Below are 18395 nucleotides of genomic sequence, written 5' to 3' on the forward strand. Positions count from 1 at the left end.
TTCCAGCCCAATGGAACTGTAGTTATTTAAATACAAATATTTGGACCCTATAACAAGAAAGCACAAACACACACACACACACACACACACACACACACACACGTTGTTTGTTCATGGAAGAGAAGAAAGCCTATATGTTTGAAAAATACAATAATCCAGTGATGTTACTGCAGAGCACACTTGTTTTTAAAGAGATTATACACTACAAATACACTAGTTTACTTAAGAATGAATTTCATTTGCTGCTTGGAGCATAAATTCCTTCCAAAACATTTGGACATGGCAGATCTAATCTCTTTATTTCTCATGCTATAGATAATTGGATTCATCATAGGTGGCAACATGGAATATAGAACAGAAATCAACATAATCAGATCTTTGGGGGCCTCGCTAGTTGGGCACAAATAAGCAAGGGTGCCAGTGCCGATAAACAAGGAGACAACAATGAGATGGGGCAAGCAAGTAGACAGTGCTTTCTTCCTTCCCTGAATGGAGGGGATTCTCAGTACACTTGTGACGATCTGTACATAAGAAAACATTATGAAGATAAAGCAACCAAAAGCTACACATGCTGCAAATACATTGACGCCATCTTCTGCCAAAAAATTGCCATTGCAGGAGAGTTTGAGCAGATGTGGTATTTCACAGAAAAACTGGTTAATGACATTGGAGCAGAAGGTTATGGAAAAGGTGCCCCCAGTGTGTAACACAGCACAGGATATGCCAGTGATCCATGCACTGGCTGCCATTTGGATGCAAGCTCCCCTGTTCATCATTGTCTCATACCGTAGTGGATTGCATATGGCAATGTATCGGTCATACGCCATGAATGTGAGGAGTAAAAGGTCAGTCATTGCAAAGAAGATGAGAAAAAAGACTTGGGAAACACATTCTGGATATGAAATCAACCTGGTGTTCATGATGGAATTGCTCATGGCTTTGGGGATGTTGACTGAGATGTTGCCAATGTCTGCCATGGATAAATTCATCAAAAAGAAGTACATAGGAGTGTGAAGTTGATGGTTGAAGGTTACAAGTATGATTATGAGGAGGTTCCCCATTACTGTTGTCAAATAAATCAGAAGGAACACCACAAAATGTAGGATTTGCAGTTCCCGGATATCAGAGAATCCCAGAAGAAGGAAAAAAGTCTCATTGAACATTTTCTGATCTGGAAGAAGAAGAAGAGAGATAATGGATAGAATTTATAAGGATGTGATCCTGAATGTAAGAAGAGTGTTGTTGGATCAGACCAAAAGCCTAGGTAGTCCAGCTCCTGTTCACCACAGTGGCCAGCCATGGGAAGTCCACAAGCAGGACAAAAGGACAATAGATCCCTCTCACTCACTCCCCCAAACAGGACTCAATATTTGCTAGATACGTAGGAAGCTGCTTTACACTGAATCAAACCATTGGTCCATCTGGATTAGTACTGAATCAGTACTAATCTGCACTGATGGGCAATGCATCTCCAGGGCTTCATACAGGAGATTTTCCCACCCCTAGATGGATTTCATCCATTGATAGTTGCAACATGAAACAATGACTTGCATATGTGAATGGCCCATGACAAGTAGAATTTTAATATCACTTTAAATCCAATGAAAAATAATAATTTCCTTGAAGTCAGTTCACAGATTCAGCCACCAGTCATTAAATCCACACGAATCAAATGTAGGAAAACTAGTGAAAAGACAGCCATGTCTGAACCAGCCCATGGATTCTGATTCAAAACAAACAAACAAAATGAAGAACATCAAATAAGCCTTCTTTGGTTATGAGTATTGTTGGTAAGACAGAGACTACAGTACAACTTGGGTGCAAAAGAAGTTGTTGGTTTTGGAGCTGCTTACTGAAAAGAGCAATGAGAGATGAGTAAGAGTTGAGATTACAGGAAGAAGGATATGGCATAAGGAAATAGTGGCCATAGCTAGACCTAAGGTTTATCCCTGGATCGTCCAGGGGCCAAACCTGTACATCTAGGTGACACACAGGGGATCCAGTGCTCAGGCAGGGGTGAACCCTGGATGATCCCAGGATAAACCTTAGGTCTAGCTGTGGCCAGTGAAATGCAACAGCAGACGTAATACTGCAGTGCAAAATAAGATTTCTTATCAGTAACATATCATCTACCTTTAGAAAATAGTTGGCCGTAATGCAAAATTTGCTTTAATATCTGGCAATTCAAAAATATGTAGCATACTAAGCTGTACTTAAAAAAAAAAAACATAAATGAAGGTGACGGGACATGGAGAAACCCATTGTTTCTCAGAGTAAGACTAGAACTCCTTCTTTCACATGAGCCATGCTGTAATCATAGGAAGTGAACTTGTTGCAACGAAGCTCAAAGGACAGTCTGCACATAACTGGAAATTGCTCCATTGAACATGTCACAGATTTATCCATTCTTACAATTCATGGTTATTTTGACTGAAAAGGTACCTCCCATGCCATGGAATGAAAACAGGAAAGAGTGAATGGTTTGAACTAATAACTAAAATAACTTTATTGATTTACATGCCTGATTTGTAATGTTTTTATCTAGAATGATAGACTTGGTGGGGGGCCTTGTCTGGCATCTAGACCATCTCCTTGATCATTGCAGGGAATTCAGGGCTAGAGCACCAACAGCCTCAGTTTGAAGACCTGCAGTGAGGGAGAACCCACCTCCCCCTTGGCAATTTGTTCTACCATTTAAATGCTTTTATTATTCTGAATGTTCTCCTGATGTTCAACTGAACTCTAGTCTGTTCTCCTGTAATTGAGATCCAGCTCTGCCTTCAGCAGAGAACAGGCTTTTTCCCTCTTCTATGTGACACAGCCCTTCAGATATTTTTAGAGTGCTATCACATCCCCATACAGTCTTCCCTTCTCCAGACAACATGAATAGTTCCTTCAACCTTCCATCACAGTACATGTTTCTTATTCCTCTGATCTTCTTAATTGCCCTTCTTTGAATCATTCTGGTGTATCTACATCCTTCCTAAATTGTGGCACCCAGAAATAAGTCAGTGTAGGTATACATGCTACAAAATTGAGGACCAGGGAATTCAATTCCCACCACTCACAGAGGATGCATAACCCCAAATCAAAAATGTCATTGGTCTTTGCTCTACTGTTCATATACCTGAAAAAAAATGGCAGATCCCAAGCAGTTAAGCCTTTAAGGTTCATGAGACCCAATATACTCCAGGTCCCCTCATGCCAATAAGCCCTGAACTCTCCTTTCAACACATTCTGATTCCTCGGGGTACTCACCACTGCCTCTATCCATCCATTCAACCAGCACAAATCCTGCCAATGGTGACCTATTTGCATGAGGAAATGAAACCAGTTATAGAACCCCAGGCAATGTTACAATACAGAGCAAGCAAAAGATAAACAAAAAAGCCCTCCCTGTCCTGCGGCCAAGTCGGAATGAGTGCACCTCATCCTGCTTTGCCCCCAAATTGGATGAATGGGCAGAGCTACACCTTAGAAAGGAACTGCAGCATCTTCTGGGCCATGGGTGCATTAAACAGATAAAGTCATCCCTTCTCCTAACTGGCTGATGGGCCAAAGGGAAGACAGGTAACCAACCTCCTGCCTCATACGTCATCCCTCCCAAAGGGTGTGGGAAATCAGCTGGCTGGTGAGTGCCAGACCTCCAAATTTGCATTATGCGACAAAATTTAAAATCTGAAACATTTCCCCCATTTTTTAAAAAAACCAAACAACTATACATTTAAAAAAAACCAAACAGTAATGTGTAAAACAAGCAAACTAACTAAAACTGGATATAACTTCTACTTGAAGACTAGTTTTGGTATTGCATTTTTACTACCTCAGTGGAGTCTCCTCAGTCAGAATGGGCGGTAGCTGCTGTAGGCAGGAAATGCTTGATTTTCCTCCAAGATTTAAATATATCTATTCAGATAATTGGAAGAGAGCACCAGAGAACAATGGGTTAGCATAGGCAAAAGTGGAGAAAGCTTGGAAGTCCATGACACATGAAGTCAGTTAGAGGGATATGATCTTCTATTAAGATGGTGAGTCAAAATGATAGGATATGCTACCAGACTACCATAGCCCTGTTCTAGTGTTATTAAACTGAAGCCAGTAAATACATGTGTGAGGAGAAGGAGTGGTCCAGCCCCACTCCTCTCTGTATGCAGGCTCTCCAGTATCACATGACATGATAATCCCTGAGCTGGTGTTGCACATTCAAAACGGGGACTGTGAGCACTCTATGAATGCTGCAGCCTCAACTTGGGTTAAGTAATCCATGGTGGGCTTTCGTGCCATATGAACAGTGCCTATGTGTATTACAGTGCTCCCCAACTCCCTCTCCCTCCTTCTGTCCTTCCCTCCTTCCCTCTCTCCCATTCCATTTCCCTTTGAATTGTTTCTTTCATACTCTCTACATCTCTTTCATCAGTTTCTGCCTTCCAAGGTATAGAGCTTGTCCCATCCATTGCTCCCCATCTCTGTGTTGAGTGATCAGGAGGCTTAGGCACAGTTTCCCCTCTAGCAGCTCACCAAAATGGATGTTTCTCTGCATCAGTCATTCAGCAGCACCCCAAAATGACAGGATCCAGCAATGCAAAAAGACAATGGCAAGCAATCAGGTGAGCTTGTTGGGGGGGGGGGCAATGGGACAAATCACTGAGCATGGCACCCAGACCCTTGTTCCAAAGGGCCTCTCCAGGTACTGTTGGCACTCTGTGGTTGGGTCACATGTGTACTTGCCTGCCTGTCAGCTCCTCTCTTTATGCTGCAGCGGGAAGACACAGGGGATTTTATTTATTTATTTATTTATTTATTTATTTATTTATTTATTTATTATTACATTTTTATAGTGCCCAATAGCTGAAGCTCTCTGGGCGGTTCACAAAGATTAAAACCATCATAAAACAAGCAACAAGCAAAACAAGCAATAAAAGCACAAATACAAAATACAGTATAAAAAGCACAACCAGGATAAAAACACGCAGCAAAATTGATATAAGATTAAAATACAGAATTAAAACAGTAAAATTTAAATTTAAGTTAAATTAAGTGTTAAAATACTGAGAGAATAGAAAGGTCTTCAGCTGGTGACGAAAGGAGTACAGTGTAGGCGCCAGGTGGACCTCTCTGGGGAGCTCGTTCCACAACTGGGGTGCCACAGCGGAGAAAGCCACACCGCTGTGCAAAGAGGGAGGGCGAGAGCCTTCAGCAGCCCACAGCTTGTCCATCTCTGCTGTACAGGGTGTAAAAGTAAAGCATGCCTTTTGCTTCGGAACTAGTGCTTTCACGAATATGCATATTTAAATTTCACTGACTGATCAGTTGAAACAAAAGTCTATTATTAATTGACTAATGGCCAAACTAACCATGTCATTTAAGAGCATCATCACATGTGGAAATCGTGTTTGCTTACTGTCGCTTCTCCAACCTTGCATATGTCCCTCATTACTTCCTCTTTTGAAAGAGGAAGTAAACAACTTGCATGTGGCCCATTCAGTGGGCTGCTTTCATCCTGCTGCTTCTCCTGCACACAGTAGGAAATAGCAGCAAATTCCATCTTTAAAAAAAAGTCAGACTTAAGCCTTAGCTAGACCTAAGGTTTATCCCGGGGTCATCCCGGGGTCATCCCTGCCTTCTCCCGGGATATTCTGATTGTCATTTACATGAACAGGGATGACCCCGGGATGATCCCAGGATAAACCTTAGGTCTAGCTAAGGCCTTACTGGGGTGGGTTTTTTTGTGGTGCGAAGAAGGCTAGAAGGGATGGGAGGCACTCGAGAGGCAGACAATGTCATGAGAAGGACCCGTGAAAATCCCTGAGTAATGACTGTCCAATAAAATGCTCATCTGACGGGGCTCTAAATTGCATGTAAATAGCAGCCACAAGGAAGCTCATGCAGCCTCTGGATCAGAGAGAGGGAGAGGGAGAGGGAGAGGTGAAGCTTACAAGAAAAATTGCCCCTCCAAAGCCACTATTTGAATTTCAGCAGTAGATCTTAAAGGTGCAAGTCAAACACTCAAAGAGGATCAAAAACCCAAAGAGTAAAGCCTATGCTGAGCAAAGCCAGCATCCATGGTAATTAAAGCTGCTGAGAGGGACAGAAAATGTAGCAGACTTGCAGTTTGGATTGAAATGAATTTGGATTTCTATGAATCCAACTTGTGGATTCTACAATGGACTAGCTTTTCCTGAGTCACATGAAGTCGCATGTGTGTTCATGGGTGGGTTTGAATGTTTGTTTGTTTTGGGGGGGATTGCAGTAATGTTCACTTGTGCAAGTGAAACAAAATTCTGGTACATCCTTCTAAAATATCAAATTCCATTGATGAGCGGACAACGGAATGAAAGACACCCGACAATCTGTGAAACACAGCTGGAATGGACTTAACAAAATCCATATATCCCTAGTTTGAAGTGGAGGTGGCAAAATTTTGCCATGTCCACCTAAGCGGACATTCGCCATTTGCTGCCACCATTATTCACTCCCTGCTCACTGGGCCACATGTACCTCTTCTAAGGCTCGGTTCGGCCTGTTAAGTGGGAGGCACCCCACACAAGGCATAAATGGGACCTTTACAGCGCAATTGACACAGTAGGGCAAAGTGCACAATTTCTGGAGACTCCATTGCACACAAACACACACCATTGTGTTAACTCAGTGCTGGGAAGTGTGCAATGTTGGCAGCCAGGGTGGTCGGCTGCTGAGCACTCACGGAGTCTCATGAGTACTCAAGTTTGGGTCCTCACTTTCTCCAAGCATTCTGACTTCCACAAGATTTAGTAATGGCCACCAATTTGGATGGCTTTAAAAGGGGGTTGGATAAATTCCTGGAGGTGAAGGCCATCAATGGCTACTAGCCCTGTTGATTGTGTGCTATCTCCAGTATTCGAGGCAGTAAGCCTGTGTGCACCAGTTGCTGAGGAACATGGGTGGGAGGGTGCTGTTGCACCATGTCCTGCCTTGTTGATCCCTGGCCAATGGCTGGTTGGGCACTGTGTCAACAGAGTGCTGGACTAGATGGGCACTTGGGGCCTTGGTAGACATAAGTGAGAATCCAGGGGAGATGAGGGGAGACCTCGTGTTATGAATAATGTGAGATCTCGCCCTTATTCAAACACGAGCCGTGACGAGCTCTGGAGGAGAGCTGTCGCGGCCGCCATTTTTTTAATTTTTAAAGCAGCAGGAGGCAGGAAAAGTAAGTAGGGTGTTTTTTTTATTCTCTTTCCCCTATCTGTGATCTCCCCCCTCCCCATTCTCCTCCCCCCCGCCCCCTGCCCACGATGTCTGATCCCCCGCCCAGCCCCCCGGCCCCGTTCTCCTTACCCCGATGTCCCCTGGGCTGTAATTCCCCCCAATCTCCCCAGCCTCTGTTTCCTGCCCCCTAATGTCCCAACCATAGCCCTGACGGCTGCAGCGCTCCTGTGGAGTGCTGTGGCCCATCTGCCGCTTTCCCCGGCTACGGTAGCCGGGAAAAGCGGAGGACCTGGCTAAACGCCTGCAGTCCCGGCCTCAGCTCTGGACACACAGGGATGAGCATGGGCCTCACACTGCGCTAACCCCTGGTCTAGCAAGGCCATTGGTCTGATCCAGCATGACACTTCTTATGACTAGGTCGGGAGACGAGGGGTGATCCTCCGGCCTTCCAGACCCAGTCAGGCACTTGTAACAACCCTAGTTTGAAGTGTGTGTTTTTTCCATTCTAAAAGCTTGAAATCTCTCTCCTAAGTTTTAGTTACTGGCAGTAAGAGTCAGGGCTCCTGCAGCTTTAATTGTTGTGATGAAGAGGGAATTTCTCCAGGTGCTGCATACATACAAATGACACCTGCTGAAATTTCTTTTTCTTTCCAACTGTTAAAGATACAGGAGCCCTGTCCTCCTTTCCATATGGTCACCCTATATAAACTGGGCATCAAAATAGCTTGCTATACTAAGCACTTTTATTTGAAATTCAGCTCAATCAATTTTTATCAGCCACCTTTCAGAGAAAATATTTTGAATGGGACTGTTAATATTAAATATACTGTTATTCTCTTTCATAAATGGAACATTTACATATTAAAATGCCCCTTCTGCCTCCCCCTTGCAAGCATTTTTTCTTCTGTCATCATTTTGTTTCTCTTCTATCAGGAGAGTGTGTGGTGAGATTTTATTTTATTTTTATTTATTTATTTATGGTACGTTTAATTAGGATTATAAATAATTAAAAATATTATATATCACAAAGGAACTTCCTTTGAAACTTAAATCTATCTCACTCTGTAGGGCTTATTTTTACAGGGCTTCATTTTTTGAAAGAAAATGTTTGAGTGCCACCTTTCTTGTTTTCAGAAAACTGAAGAGGAATTTGTTTTCCTCAGTAACATTTTGAGAATAATCATTAAAAAGAAAGAAAGGAACACAAAGAAGTCATTGGTGTTGATGAGCTGTTTTAATTAATCTCCCAGGGAGAAAACTCACTCAACACAAACAATTATTTCTTTCCAATACATTTACGGTGAAACTTGGGAGTTTTTTTTTTTTCAGATGAGTGCAGTTCATTGAACTTCACCCTGAATTGAACTTCTCATCTGCTGAGGATTCTAATTCTCAGAAGTTAATCATATCTGTTTTTAAATAGACGTTTTTAGCCACCTTACTTCTATGTATTTCTCCGAAGAGAAATTAGAGAGAAAATAAAGGATATAGATTCACATCTCTGAGATTACCATGTTTTACAATCAAGATAATGAGGTGTACTAATTATCAACACAGTTTTTCAGGTCTTTGTGGGCTCTGTTACAATATTACGTTTAATTGTTCCTCTGGAGATATTCTTGTACTTCTGTACTAGTTTAGCAGAGAATACTAAACTTTGAAATACTGAAGAAAAGCATACTGTTTATTATTATTAAAAGGAATTTAATACTCAAAACAGAGATAAACGTTTATTGAAATATTTGAAGTGTCAAGTTTAGCTGTTTTACTATATTTCCCATCTCATGTTGATTCTAATCATTTGGTCACAATCATAGATTGTCCAATTAACATGCTGCTTCAATATCTTCTACCTTGAACTGATATCTGGCTGCATCAATAATAAAACGTAATTATATCATAGATTTTAGGCAAAATTTCAGAGCTATGACATATTCACAAGTTTTTGTTGCATTTTATTCATCTCCAAAAACACACCCTATGATTCCCCCCTTGAGTAGAAAGCCAAACATATGCAATGTTTAACCATGTCTTGCTTCCAAGCCCATTATATTACAAGGTGACTGAGGCCCTACTCATGTGGAGGAGGGAGGACCTGGGACTCCATGCCACACCGTCTGTTGTCCTTGAGGTTGTCCCAGGACCACAGGAAAATTTGTGTGAAATAGGCAATTCAATCTATAAGTCAGGCTAGAAGATTTGAAAGTGAAATAACCATTTGTCTTTACAGAAAACCTCAGTCAATCACTTTACATGGTCCTCTTTTGATATTTTTGTTCCACGTGTTAAATATAATTGGATTCACGCTACACAATAGCCTACAGCAGCCATGCAAGATGCATCTGTGATGGAGACTTATTGATTGGTCAGAAGTAGGCAAAACATGAAAGAAGTAGAATATGGGTAGTACAATGATGTGGGACAAGCAGGCAGAGAACGTTTTATGCCTTCTTTCGCAGAAGGGATTCTCATCATGACTTTTAAGATCTGTGCATGGGAAATAAGGATGAAAAGGAAGAAGCCAAAATATAACCAGCCAGCTAGGAGAAGAGTCCCAGCTTCAATGAGTTCCATGTCAGAGGAGGAAAGTTTGAGCAACTGTTGAATTTCTCATAAGAACTGCTTGATGATGTTCATGCAAAAGGGATTTCTCAAAAGGAAAAATTCAGTTGTTCCAAAGAAATCAAGGGAAAATACTTGAGCAATACAATGGGAATACAAGATCAGTCTGGTTTTCATTAAGAAGTTGGACATGGCTTTAGGGATAGTGACTGAAATGTATCAAAGGTCAACAAGTGATAGATTTAGGACTAATAAGTACATTGGAGTATGAAGGTGGACGCTGAGAGTTATTATATTGATAGGGAGAAGATTCTTCATCAGAGCTACAAGATATATTATAAGAAACACCGCAAAGTATAATTTCTGCACCTCCTGGGCATCAGGGAAAGTCATGCTTTGTACATTGATGGTGCTATATAAATAAATAATAATAATAATAATAATAATTGATCACTTTCTCCTCAGCAAATTCAGCATTTTTTTCTGGAAAGGAATGGAAAAGAAAATAGCCAGGGAAGTCAGAAAGAAAACGACAGACTATTTGGAGAGATAAAAATAAAGGGCCAGCCTCATATTTTCTTTTCTTTTTTGGAAGAATTGAGTGGGGGAATGCTTTTAGGAAAGATTAGGGGGATGGTTTGTGCAATACGTTTCAGAAATGTTCGGGAGATATTATTTTTGAAATTCACTTTTTGCAGGCCGAAAGAAAAAGCCATTATAATTTATCAAGTTGCCCAAACTTCCTTAAACATCTCAAAAAGAAACCCACAGTGCATTTTTGGGAATTTAAATTGGATTGGTTAATTAATTAATTGATTAAAAGGCATCTTTTAATTTTTGCTGACAGTTTTGCCATTGCACAGGAGCCAAAATAATACCCCTATTACAGTACGGGGCATTGGTTAGTTTGGTGCCATTTAACTTCTGCCGCAGCAACAGTCCTTATTTATTCAGCATGTTTAAATCGTGCCTTTCTTCTATTGTGGAACCCAAGACGTGGGAATGCCATGTGGGGCACCATGTAGGCCAGGGGTGCAGAACTGTTTTGGGGTAGGGGGCTGGATTTCCCCCCACCAGGCATACTGCAGGCCAGACTATATCAGTGGCATGGCCCTGCCACATGAGGGTGTGTGGCCCCACTGCCAGCAGGGGGTTGGACTTGATGGAGGGCAGGTTCTGTCCTTGAGAGGGGTGGTCCTACTGCATGGGGTGGTTCAGATATATAACTGCATATCTCGACCTACTAATGTGTTGCAGCTTCAATCTGTATAGCATGCAAAGCTACGTGCTAGTTAGTGAAGTCTGCAACAACACTTAAATTAATTAAAACCATTGAGGTGCACATTCCTAGGATGCCCTTAGTACACATGGCACATTTCCAGTGTCTTGCTTTCACAGAATTGGAGCTATAATGATAATGGACAGACAGACAAAGATGCATCTTCTTTTATGAATATAGTTAAACATATGGTTAAAATCTGCTTGCTGCAGTACTGAACCATGATGTGAAGTCTGGTTGAAATTGATAACTGAAGCAGCAAATCTTTAGACATTTTGATTGGTTGCCATTTTGTTTCAAGGTGGTGGGTGAAATTTTCACTACACATAAAACCATCCCAGATAGAAGTACAACAAATCATGTAAGTTTCATAACCATCAATCAAATGGTATTTCAAAGTGGAGAAAGGAATTTTCAGTATGACTAAAGCCACTCAATTTGCCCCTCTCTGTGGTCTAATTGAGAGTTGGGGAGGAAACCACATTTAAAAAAAAATGCAGTCAAAGAAAAGGTTCCATAAATGGGAGCTTTCCTCCCAATGCTACTCCAGATGTGAGGATGTGGGGAGTGATCCAGATTGGGACCGTACTGAGGATGGTGGTGGAAAATAACTAATTTCCTCCTCTGCCACAGTTGTGATCTGGACTAAGCCCAGCACATCTGCTTTTTGCTTTGAAAAGACATGTACATAATTAGTAATTAGGTGGATGACTTCACATCCAGTGGGCTGTGATTCCATTCATGGTTTAAGTCAGAACCAACCAGAACTCTAAAGGAGCTATCCAAGGTGCTGAACGAATGCCCAAAATTAAAATTGGAGCCACTGGCCTCCAGTGACCACATCTAGTTTCACCCGAAGTCCCATTGAAAGCTTATGTGACTTTCTATTTGCAACTAACTTGTTCCATTGTATTCAACAGGATTTAATTAAAAAAAACCGACTGGGACTTTAGCAGCTAAAATCCAATTTCTAAATAGAAACTAGGTTTTGGTTTTTATGGGCAAGCTTCCAAAGTGCTGCAGCAATCTCTTTGTTCCTCATGCTGTAAATGATAGGATTCATGAAAGGAGGAACCACTGAATACAACACTGCCAGAAGCAGATCCAAACCTGATGATGCTCTAAAGGTTGTCCCCAAGCAGGCATAGATTCCTGTGAAATAGAACAAACAGAGCACAGCCAAATGGGGCAGACAAGTAGAAAAGGCTTTTTTTCTTGCCTGAATTGAGGGGATAGTAAATACAGCTCTAAAAATGTTCACGTAGGAAACAATTGTGAAACAAAAACAGCTTATGCAGATCAGTACAGTAAAGGCAAGAGCTCCAAGTTCAACATCGTAGGAGTTGGAGCAGGAAAGCTTCAGGAGCTGTGGGATTTCACAGAAGAACTGGTTGATGCTATTGGAGCAGAAAGTGATGGCAAATGTGCAAGCAGTGTTCAGTGTTGCATCGAAAAACCCAAAGATCCATGCGCAGGTGACCATTTTTATGCAGGCTTCCCTGTTCATTTCTGTCACATAGTTCAGTGGATTGCAGATGGCAACATAGCGGTCATACGCCATCAAGGTCAAGAGGAAGAATTCTGATGCTCCCGCCCAAAAGAAGAAGAAGACCTGTGCCATACATCCATAATATGAAATCATCCTTGTTTTCATCAGAGAATTCACCATGGCTTTGGGAACAGTGACTGAGATGAAACCAAGATCAACAACATTTAAATTAACCAGGAAAAAATACATTGGAGTTTGAAGATGTCGGTTGAGGGCTACAACAGTTATCATGAGAAGATTCCCAATCAGGGCTGCCAGGTAGATAAGCAAAAATCCAAAAAAGTATATAATGTGCAGTTCCAGAACATCAGAGAATCCTAAGAGTTGGAACTCAGTCACAAAGCTTTGGTTGTTCATTTTCTTCTCAGTAAAGAAATCCTGTAGGCATCCTGTAGTTAGCATGGGGGGGAAAAAACTCTACTTAATACTCTAGAAGTGCAATCATATTCCAGTCTACTCAGAAATAAGTCCCATTGAGTTCACTGGGAATTATTCCCAGGTAACTGGATATAGCATTGCAGCCTTAATGAATGATATGGCAGTATAGCGGAAATGCACAATGTTGCACCCACCTCTTATTTGAGTCCATAGTAGACACACATAACTTGTGACATAGCCCACTGGGTATATATGGTTGTTCATGGAAGGCTTAATGAATCTCCTGCTTTTGATGCCTTTTCCCAAACTATAAAAACAGAAAAGGAGGATGTTATCAAGCACCAGCTAAGCTGTCCAGAATACAAGGCTATGTTCAGTTCAGTGTGCGGAAGTTGTATAGGTCTGGTTTATGGACATGGTCAATGTTTATGATTCTAATGAACAACCTTTTTAGCTTAGGTGAGATAAAAGGTAGAATCCATCATAACCTCTACTTAGAGTAGATCCATTGAAATGAATGGGATTTAAGTGAGTCACTTATGTATGACTTATGTTGGATTTTACCTGAGAGAAAACAGTATCTGATACAGCTTGAAGGTTTGTGTCTGTTCATCAGGATAGTTGATGGTTACATTTGATTTTACCATGAAAACAGTCAATTATCACTACATATATATCACTGTTGTGATATTTTTAAGACTTGACCTAATAATGACAAAGGCCTCATCTATACCAAGAAGGATATTGCACTATGATAGTGGTATATAAAAGGCAGGAGCCACACCAAGCAGGATATAGTGGTATGAAAGCAGTGTATGGTGGTATATGTCAATTGGGCCCAACAGTTGTCAGTGCACTTCAGTACTGCTATACAGCAGTACTGTGGCTTCTGCCTTTGATATACTGCTTTCATACCATTTTCATAGTGCAATGTACTGCTTGATGTAAATGAGGGCAAAGTTTATTTGGATGACTTTAAACAGAGGTTGGATAAATCCATGGAGAAAAAGGCTATCGATGGCCACTAGTCCTGATGGATATGTGCTTTAGTATCAGAGGCAGAAAGCCTATAAACAGCAGTTGCTGGGGAACATGGGTAGGAGGGTAGGATGGGTAGGATGGCTGCACCATCTCCTGCTTGTTGGTCCCTGTTTGACAGTGGTTGTGCACTGTGTGAACAGAGTGCTGGACTAGACAAAATCTTTGTATTGTGGTGTGCGAATGAGATTTCAACTCTTCCATTGAATAGGAAACCTTGAATAGGAAGCAGAACCCTATATAAACCAGAAATGTATCTAGAAGTGTGCCCGACTTGTGCAATCCATCTCTTGCAAAAAGGATATGGATGAATCACATAGGCTGCAAACCATATTGAAGGTTCTAATACAGAGGGAAAAGGAAGGCATCCCTGAGGCTTGCTCCTGAGCTGCAATGCATTATCTACATGTAGTGCATTCAATTACTAACCAAATTCAATACCTTGGGGCTACTCTGATTGATGTCAGATTAGGTTTCTGCTAATCAAGATTAGTTAAGCCCACTGCCTTAGATCAACGTGGACTACTTCAGCTATCAATGGATTCTGTGCTACTTCAGCTGCATGGTGGGGTTTAGCGATGGTTTCAGCCAATTCATTAGGATCTCAATCAACTGTTTCCCCCCCTAAATTCAACCATTCTTCCTGAGATTACTTTCTATTTAATTCTACCCAACATAGAGCATGCACCCAAAAAAGCCAACATATGTGTGCAATCACCTACTTTCTTTACATAAGCAGCCTGCGCAAGCAAAAAAAGAAAAGAAAAGAAAAAAAGACCAACAATCCTTTAAAAACTGTTGCATTTACACATTTGTGAATTTATTCCTTATTTCTATCAAACTGCACAGTTGCTTGTTCAGGGACTTGAAGTGAACTGGTTTATTTTCTTGCTCAATTAGCACATACATAAGACTTTGCAAAAGAATTGGGTAAATAAGAATTAGTTCGATACACTCAACAAGAGGGGGGAAATAAACACATGGAAGACTAGTGGGGAAAAAAACCAACTTACTGCTTTACTGTATACATTTCTTCTCAGACCTGTAGAATTTTTCCATACTTCTGATACTCTTTCAGTATTTAGCTATTAATGCCACTATATTTCTGTAACTTGCACACAGTTTGGTAGAGATCGCATCTATGAATCTATATTTCACCCTGAACCAAAATTTGACACCTGGATCTGTTACACTGTACTAAAAGTGCCTGCTTCTGATTTCAGCTGAGAGTGTTGGTAAAATTATGGTTCTTTGTGACTGAAGTGTATATGTACCCCTTCTGTATGGTTTTTCCAGATGTCTTCCCTGGAGTTCACAGTCCAAATTACATTCAAAGACCTAAGAGAATGGTAGTTAATACTGTTTACATTATTTGACAGCCAAAGTGGGAGAAAACACAGGGATAGTGTGTCAGCTCCATGGAGGATTGTTTACAGAAGACAATGGGACATGATGAAAGAGACAACTTTCAAATTAGCCATGATTTGTAGGGATGGGCAGATTCATTTTCTCACTTCCTCATTTTTCCAGTTTAAAGTTATTTCATTCTGAACTTTGAGAATGTTTTTAAAAGCCTGCATGAAAATCCATATGCATTTCTGTGCACATTTCTCACAATACATGCATTTTTATAAGCAATTTTACTTAATCAACATCTCACATAGTACATATGTCAGGGTATGATCTCTACTTTCTGATATGATAATGTAGGAGAACAATCCTATGTCCCCTAGACAGTGTTGAGGTGGGGGTGGGGGCATAGGATTGTTTGGTTTTGGGGAACCAAGGTCAGAAACAGGGCTCTAACTGCAGAACCCAGAAACCATGCTCCCCGTCCCCTCTCTCATAGCTGGTAGAGTGGCTATTAGGGGTGTGCAAAGTGGGTCTTTTCTACCTCAAAATCCAATTTGGAGCTTCATAGAGGTGATTCTCTGCCTCAATTTTGGAGCCCCTCCCCTCTCTCTGCCTCGTCGAATTACCCTCAAAGAATCATTCAGTATTTGGGTAACTAGTATTAACAGAAATGCTTACAGCTCCCTCATTTTTTTAAAAAATAAAGAGTTAACACTTGGCAAAATGACAGCGCTTAAGGAGAGCTTTAGTCCCACAAAGTTTGAATCAAATCGGTTCATGCGTTGATTTTTTTTAGGCATTTTTAAATGGAAATAAACAAAAATGCTTACATCTGCATAATTTTTATAGATTAAGAAAAAAAAACATGGCAAGGTGATAGCTCTTAAGGAGGGTGTTAGCTCCACCAAGTTTGAATTAGATTGGTTTATGCCTTGATTTAGGATTTTTTTTAAAAAAAAAAATTTCACCACTTTATCCTTCTCCAACCTGGTGCCCTCAGATCTATTGGACGGAACCCCCCACCCCTGCACCCAGCCACTGAAAAAGTGCCTGCCTGTGCCTTACTCAGGTGCTGAAGTTTTCTCACTCACCAGCCAGCCCAGCAGACTTTCACACTGTGGAAATGTGGATGATTGACTTTTATGAGTCTGAGCAGAAACATGCTCCTTCTCAGCAGCTACAAGTTAGTTTTTCCCACTTCCCTGAACACTGTGATTGGAGGGGAACACCACTGTGGCTGTTCCTATTGGTTAGCCACAAAAGTCAATATGAAAGCTACCCTTCACTCCACTCAGCATCTTCCAAAGAGAGAGAGAGAGAGAGAGAGAGCCAGCCATCACATCTAGTCAAATGTGTCGCTCCCATGTCGATTCCTGAAAACAGGAAGTAATTAGTCCCATTCAGTCTGGTAGTGGAGAGCAGCAACCGGATTTAATGTGGGTTTTTTGCAGCGCAATAATGGCCAGAAGGGGTGGAAGACACACGAGAGGCAGACAACATCATGTGAGTAATTCATGAGTGCCCAGTAACAAGTGTGCAGTAAAACACTTGTCGGATGGAGCTTAGAGAGAGAGAGCAGGTTAATTCTGGGGATTTAGAAGCTCTATTTGGGCATGTCTCCACTTTGAGAGTATTCAATGGGTTTGGAAGTGGCCCATCTCTGCTGTGGAAGATCAAATGTTCCACGGATTTTCATGGTTACCTAGTGTCACTGTCTTGGAAATGGAGTGTGGAGATGAGGGAAAGGAGGCAATCCCTGGCGTGGGGAGGAGACTGCTGAAGCTGCTTTCCTATTGGGTCTCCATGCTCCTTCCTCCCACCTCCATGAAACCATAGCTAGATGAATGAAATTGTTCACTTAGGCAAAATGGAGGGCAGCTAGAGCATGAAACAAAGGATCCCCTCCGTGGTCCAGTTGCCCTGCAAAGTATAGTCAGCCACCCCCAATTTCAGAGGCTGGCAACTACCTGGATAGGATTGTGACCTAAATCTAAGTATATGGGTCTCAATCCAAGGGCCTGTCTTGACAAGGGATTTGCCGGGAGGGGGGGGATCCAGAGTGGCAGCAGGTCATCTATATGACGCAGCAGCTATTCTGAAGCCATCCAGGGGAAAACCTCCTAAACTTGGTTCCCAAAAAGCCAGGCACTTACCCCGACTTTTTTGGACATGGAGGTGTACCACAGCCAATGGCAACTGCCGATTGTTCGCTATCAGCCGTAGGAGGGCCAGTTCAGGTGCCACGTGTCCCTCTTTTCCTCCCACACTGGCTGCCCTGTTCTTTCCCTTTCCTTTTTTTTATCTATAGACGTGATCCCTGGGAGGGGGAGGAAGAGGGGGAGGAAGAGGGGGAGGAAGAGAGGGACCCTCCCTCTGATCTCCCTCTTACTGCCCCATTCCTCTCCCTTCCCCATTTTCTATTTCTTATCTATAAATGTGATCCTTTGCATTTATAGATTTTTAAACAAACAAACAAACAAACAAACAAACCAGGAACAGGGCAGCAAGAGGGAGGTCAGAGGGAGGAGATCTGGTTCGCGTCCCTGTCTTCCTCCCCCTCTGGCTGCCCGGTTCCTCTCCCCCCTGATGATTATTATTATTATTATTATTATTATTATTATTATTATTATTATTATTATTTTATCTATAAATGTGAAGGATCATATCTATAGATATTGTTTTTAAAGTGTGTGGGCAGCGGGGGCGGGGGGGGGAGAGGAACCAGGCAGCCAGAGGGAAAGGAAGGCAGGGATGTGAACCAGCTCTCCTCCCTCTGGCCTCCCTCTCACTGCCCCATTCCTTCCACACCTCTTTTTTATCTATAAATGTGATCCTTTGCACCTATAGATTAAAAAAAAATAGGCAGGGGAGACACAAGGCAGCGAGAGGCAGGTCAGAAGGAGGAGAGCCGGGTTTGCATCCCTGTCTTCCTCTCCCCGCCCTGTTCCTCCCCCCTCCCCTGTGCTCAGTGGTGGCAACTCCGCACTCGCAATCCTTCTGGTGCAGATGCCAGGAAGGAGTGCAAATGCGAGAGCCCTTGGGCTCCCAGTG

The 18395-nt window shown here is 41.9% G+C and overlaps 1 protein-coding gene across 1 annotated transcript; it reads right to left on the reverse strand.

Moving 5' to 3' along the window:
- Positions 1-218: 218 nt before the first annotated feature.
- LOC134405457 (olfactory receptor 14A16-like) lies at positions 219-12587 on the reverse strand. Its single transcript, XM_063136701.1, has 4 exons — positions 12333-12587; positions 3824-3906; positions 3069-3127; positions 219-1171 (listed from the first exon to the last, which is right to left on the reverse strand). Exons 1-4 carry the CDS (start codon positions 12585-12587, stop codon positions 219-221), a joined length of 1350 nt encoding a protein of 449 aa, XP_062992771.1.
- Positions 12588-18395: the final 5808 nt, after the last annotated feature.

Source organism: Elgaria multicarinata, chromosome 11 (assembly GCF_023053635.1).
Source record: "Elgaria multicarinata webbii isolate HBS135686 ecotype San Diego chromosome 11, rElgMul1.1.pri, whole genome shotgun sequence".
Classification (NCBI taxonomy): Eukaryota; Metazoa; Chordata; class Lepidosauria; order Squamata; family Anguidae; genus Elgaria; species Elgaria multicarinata.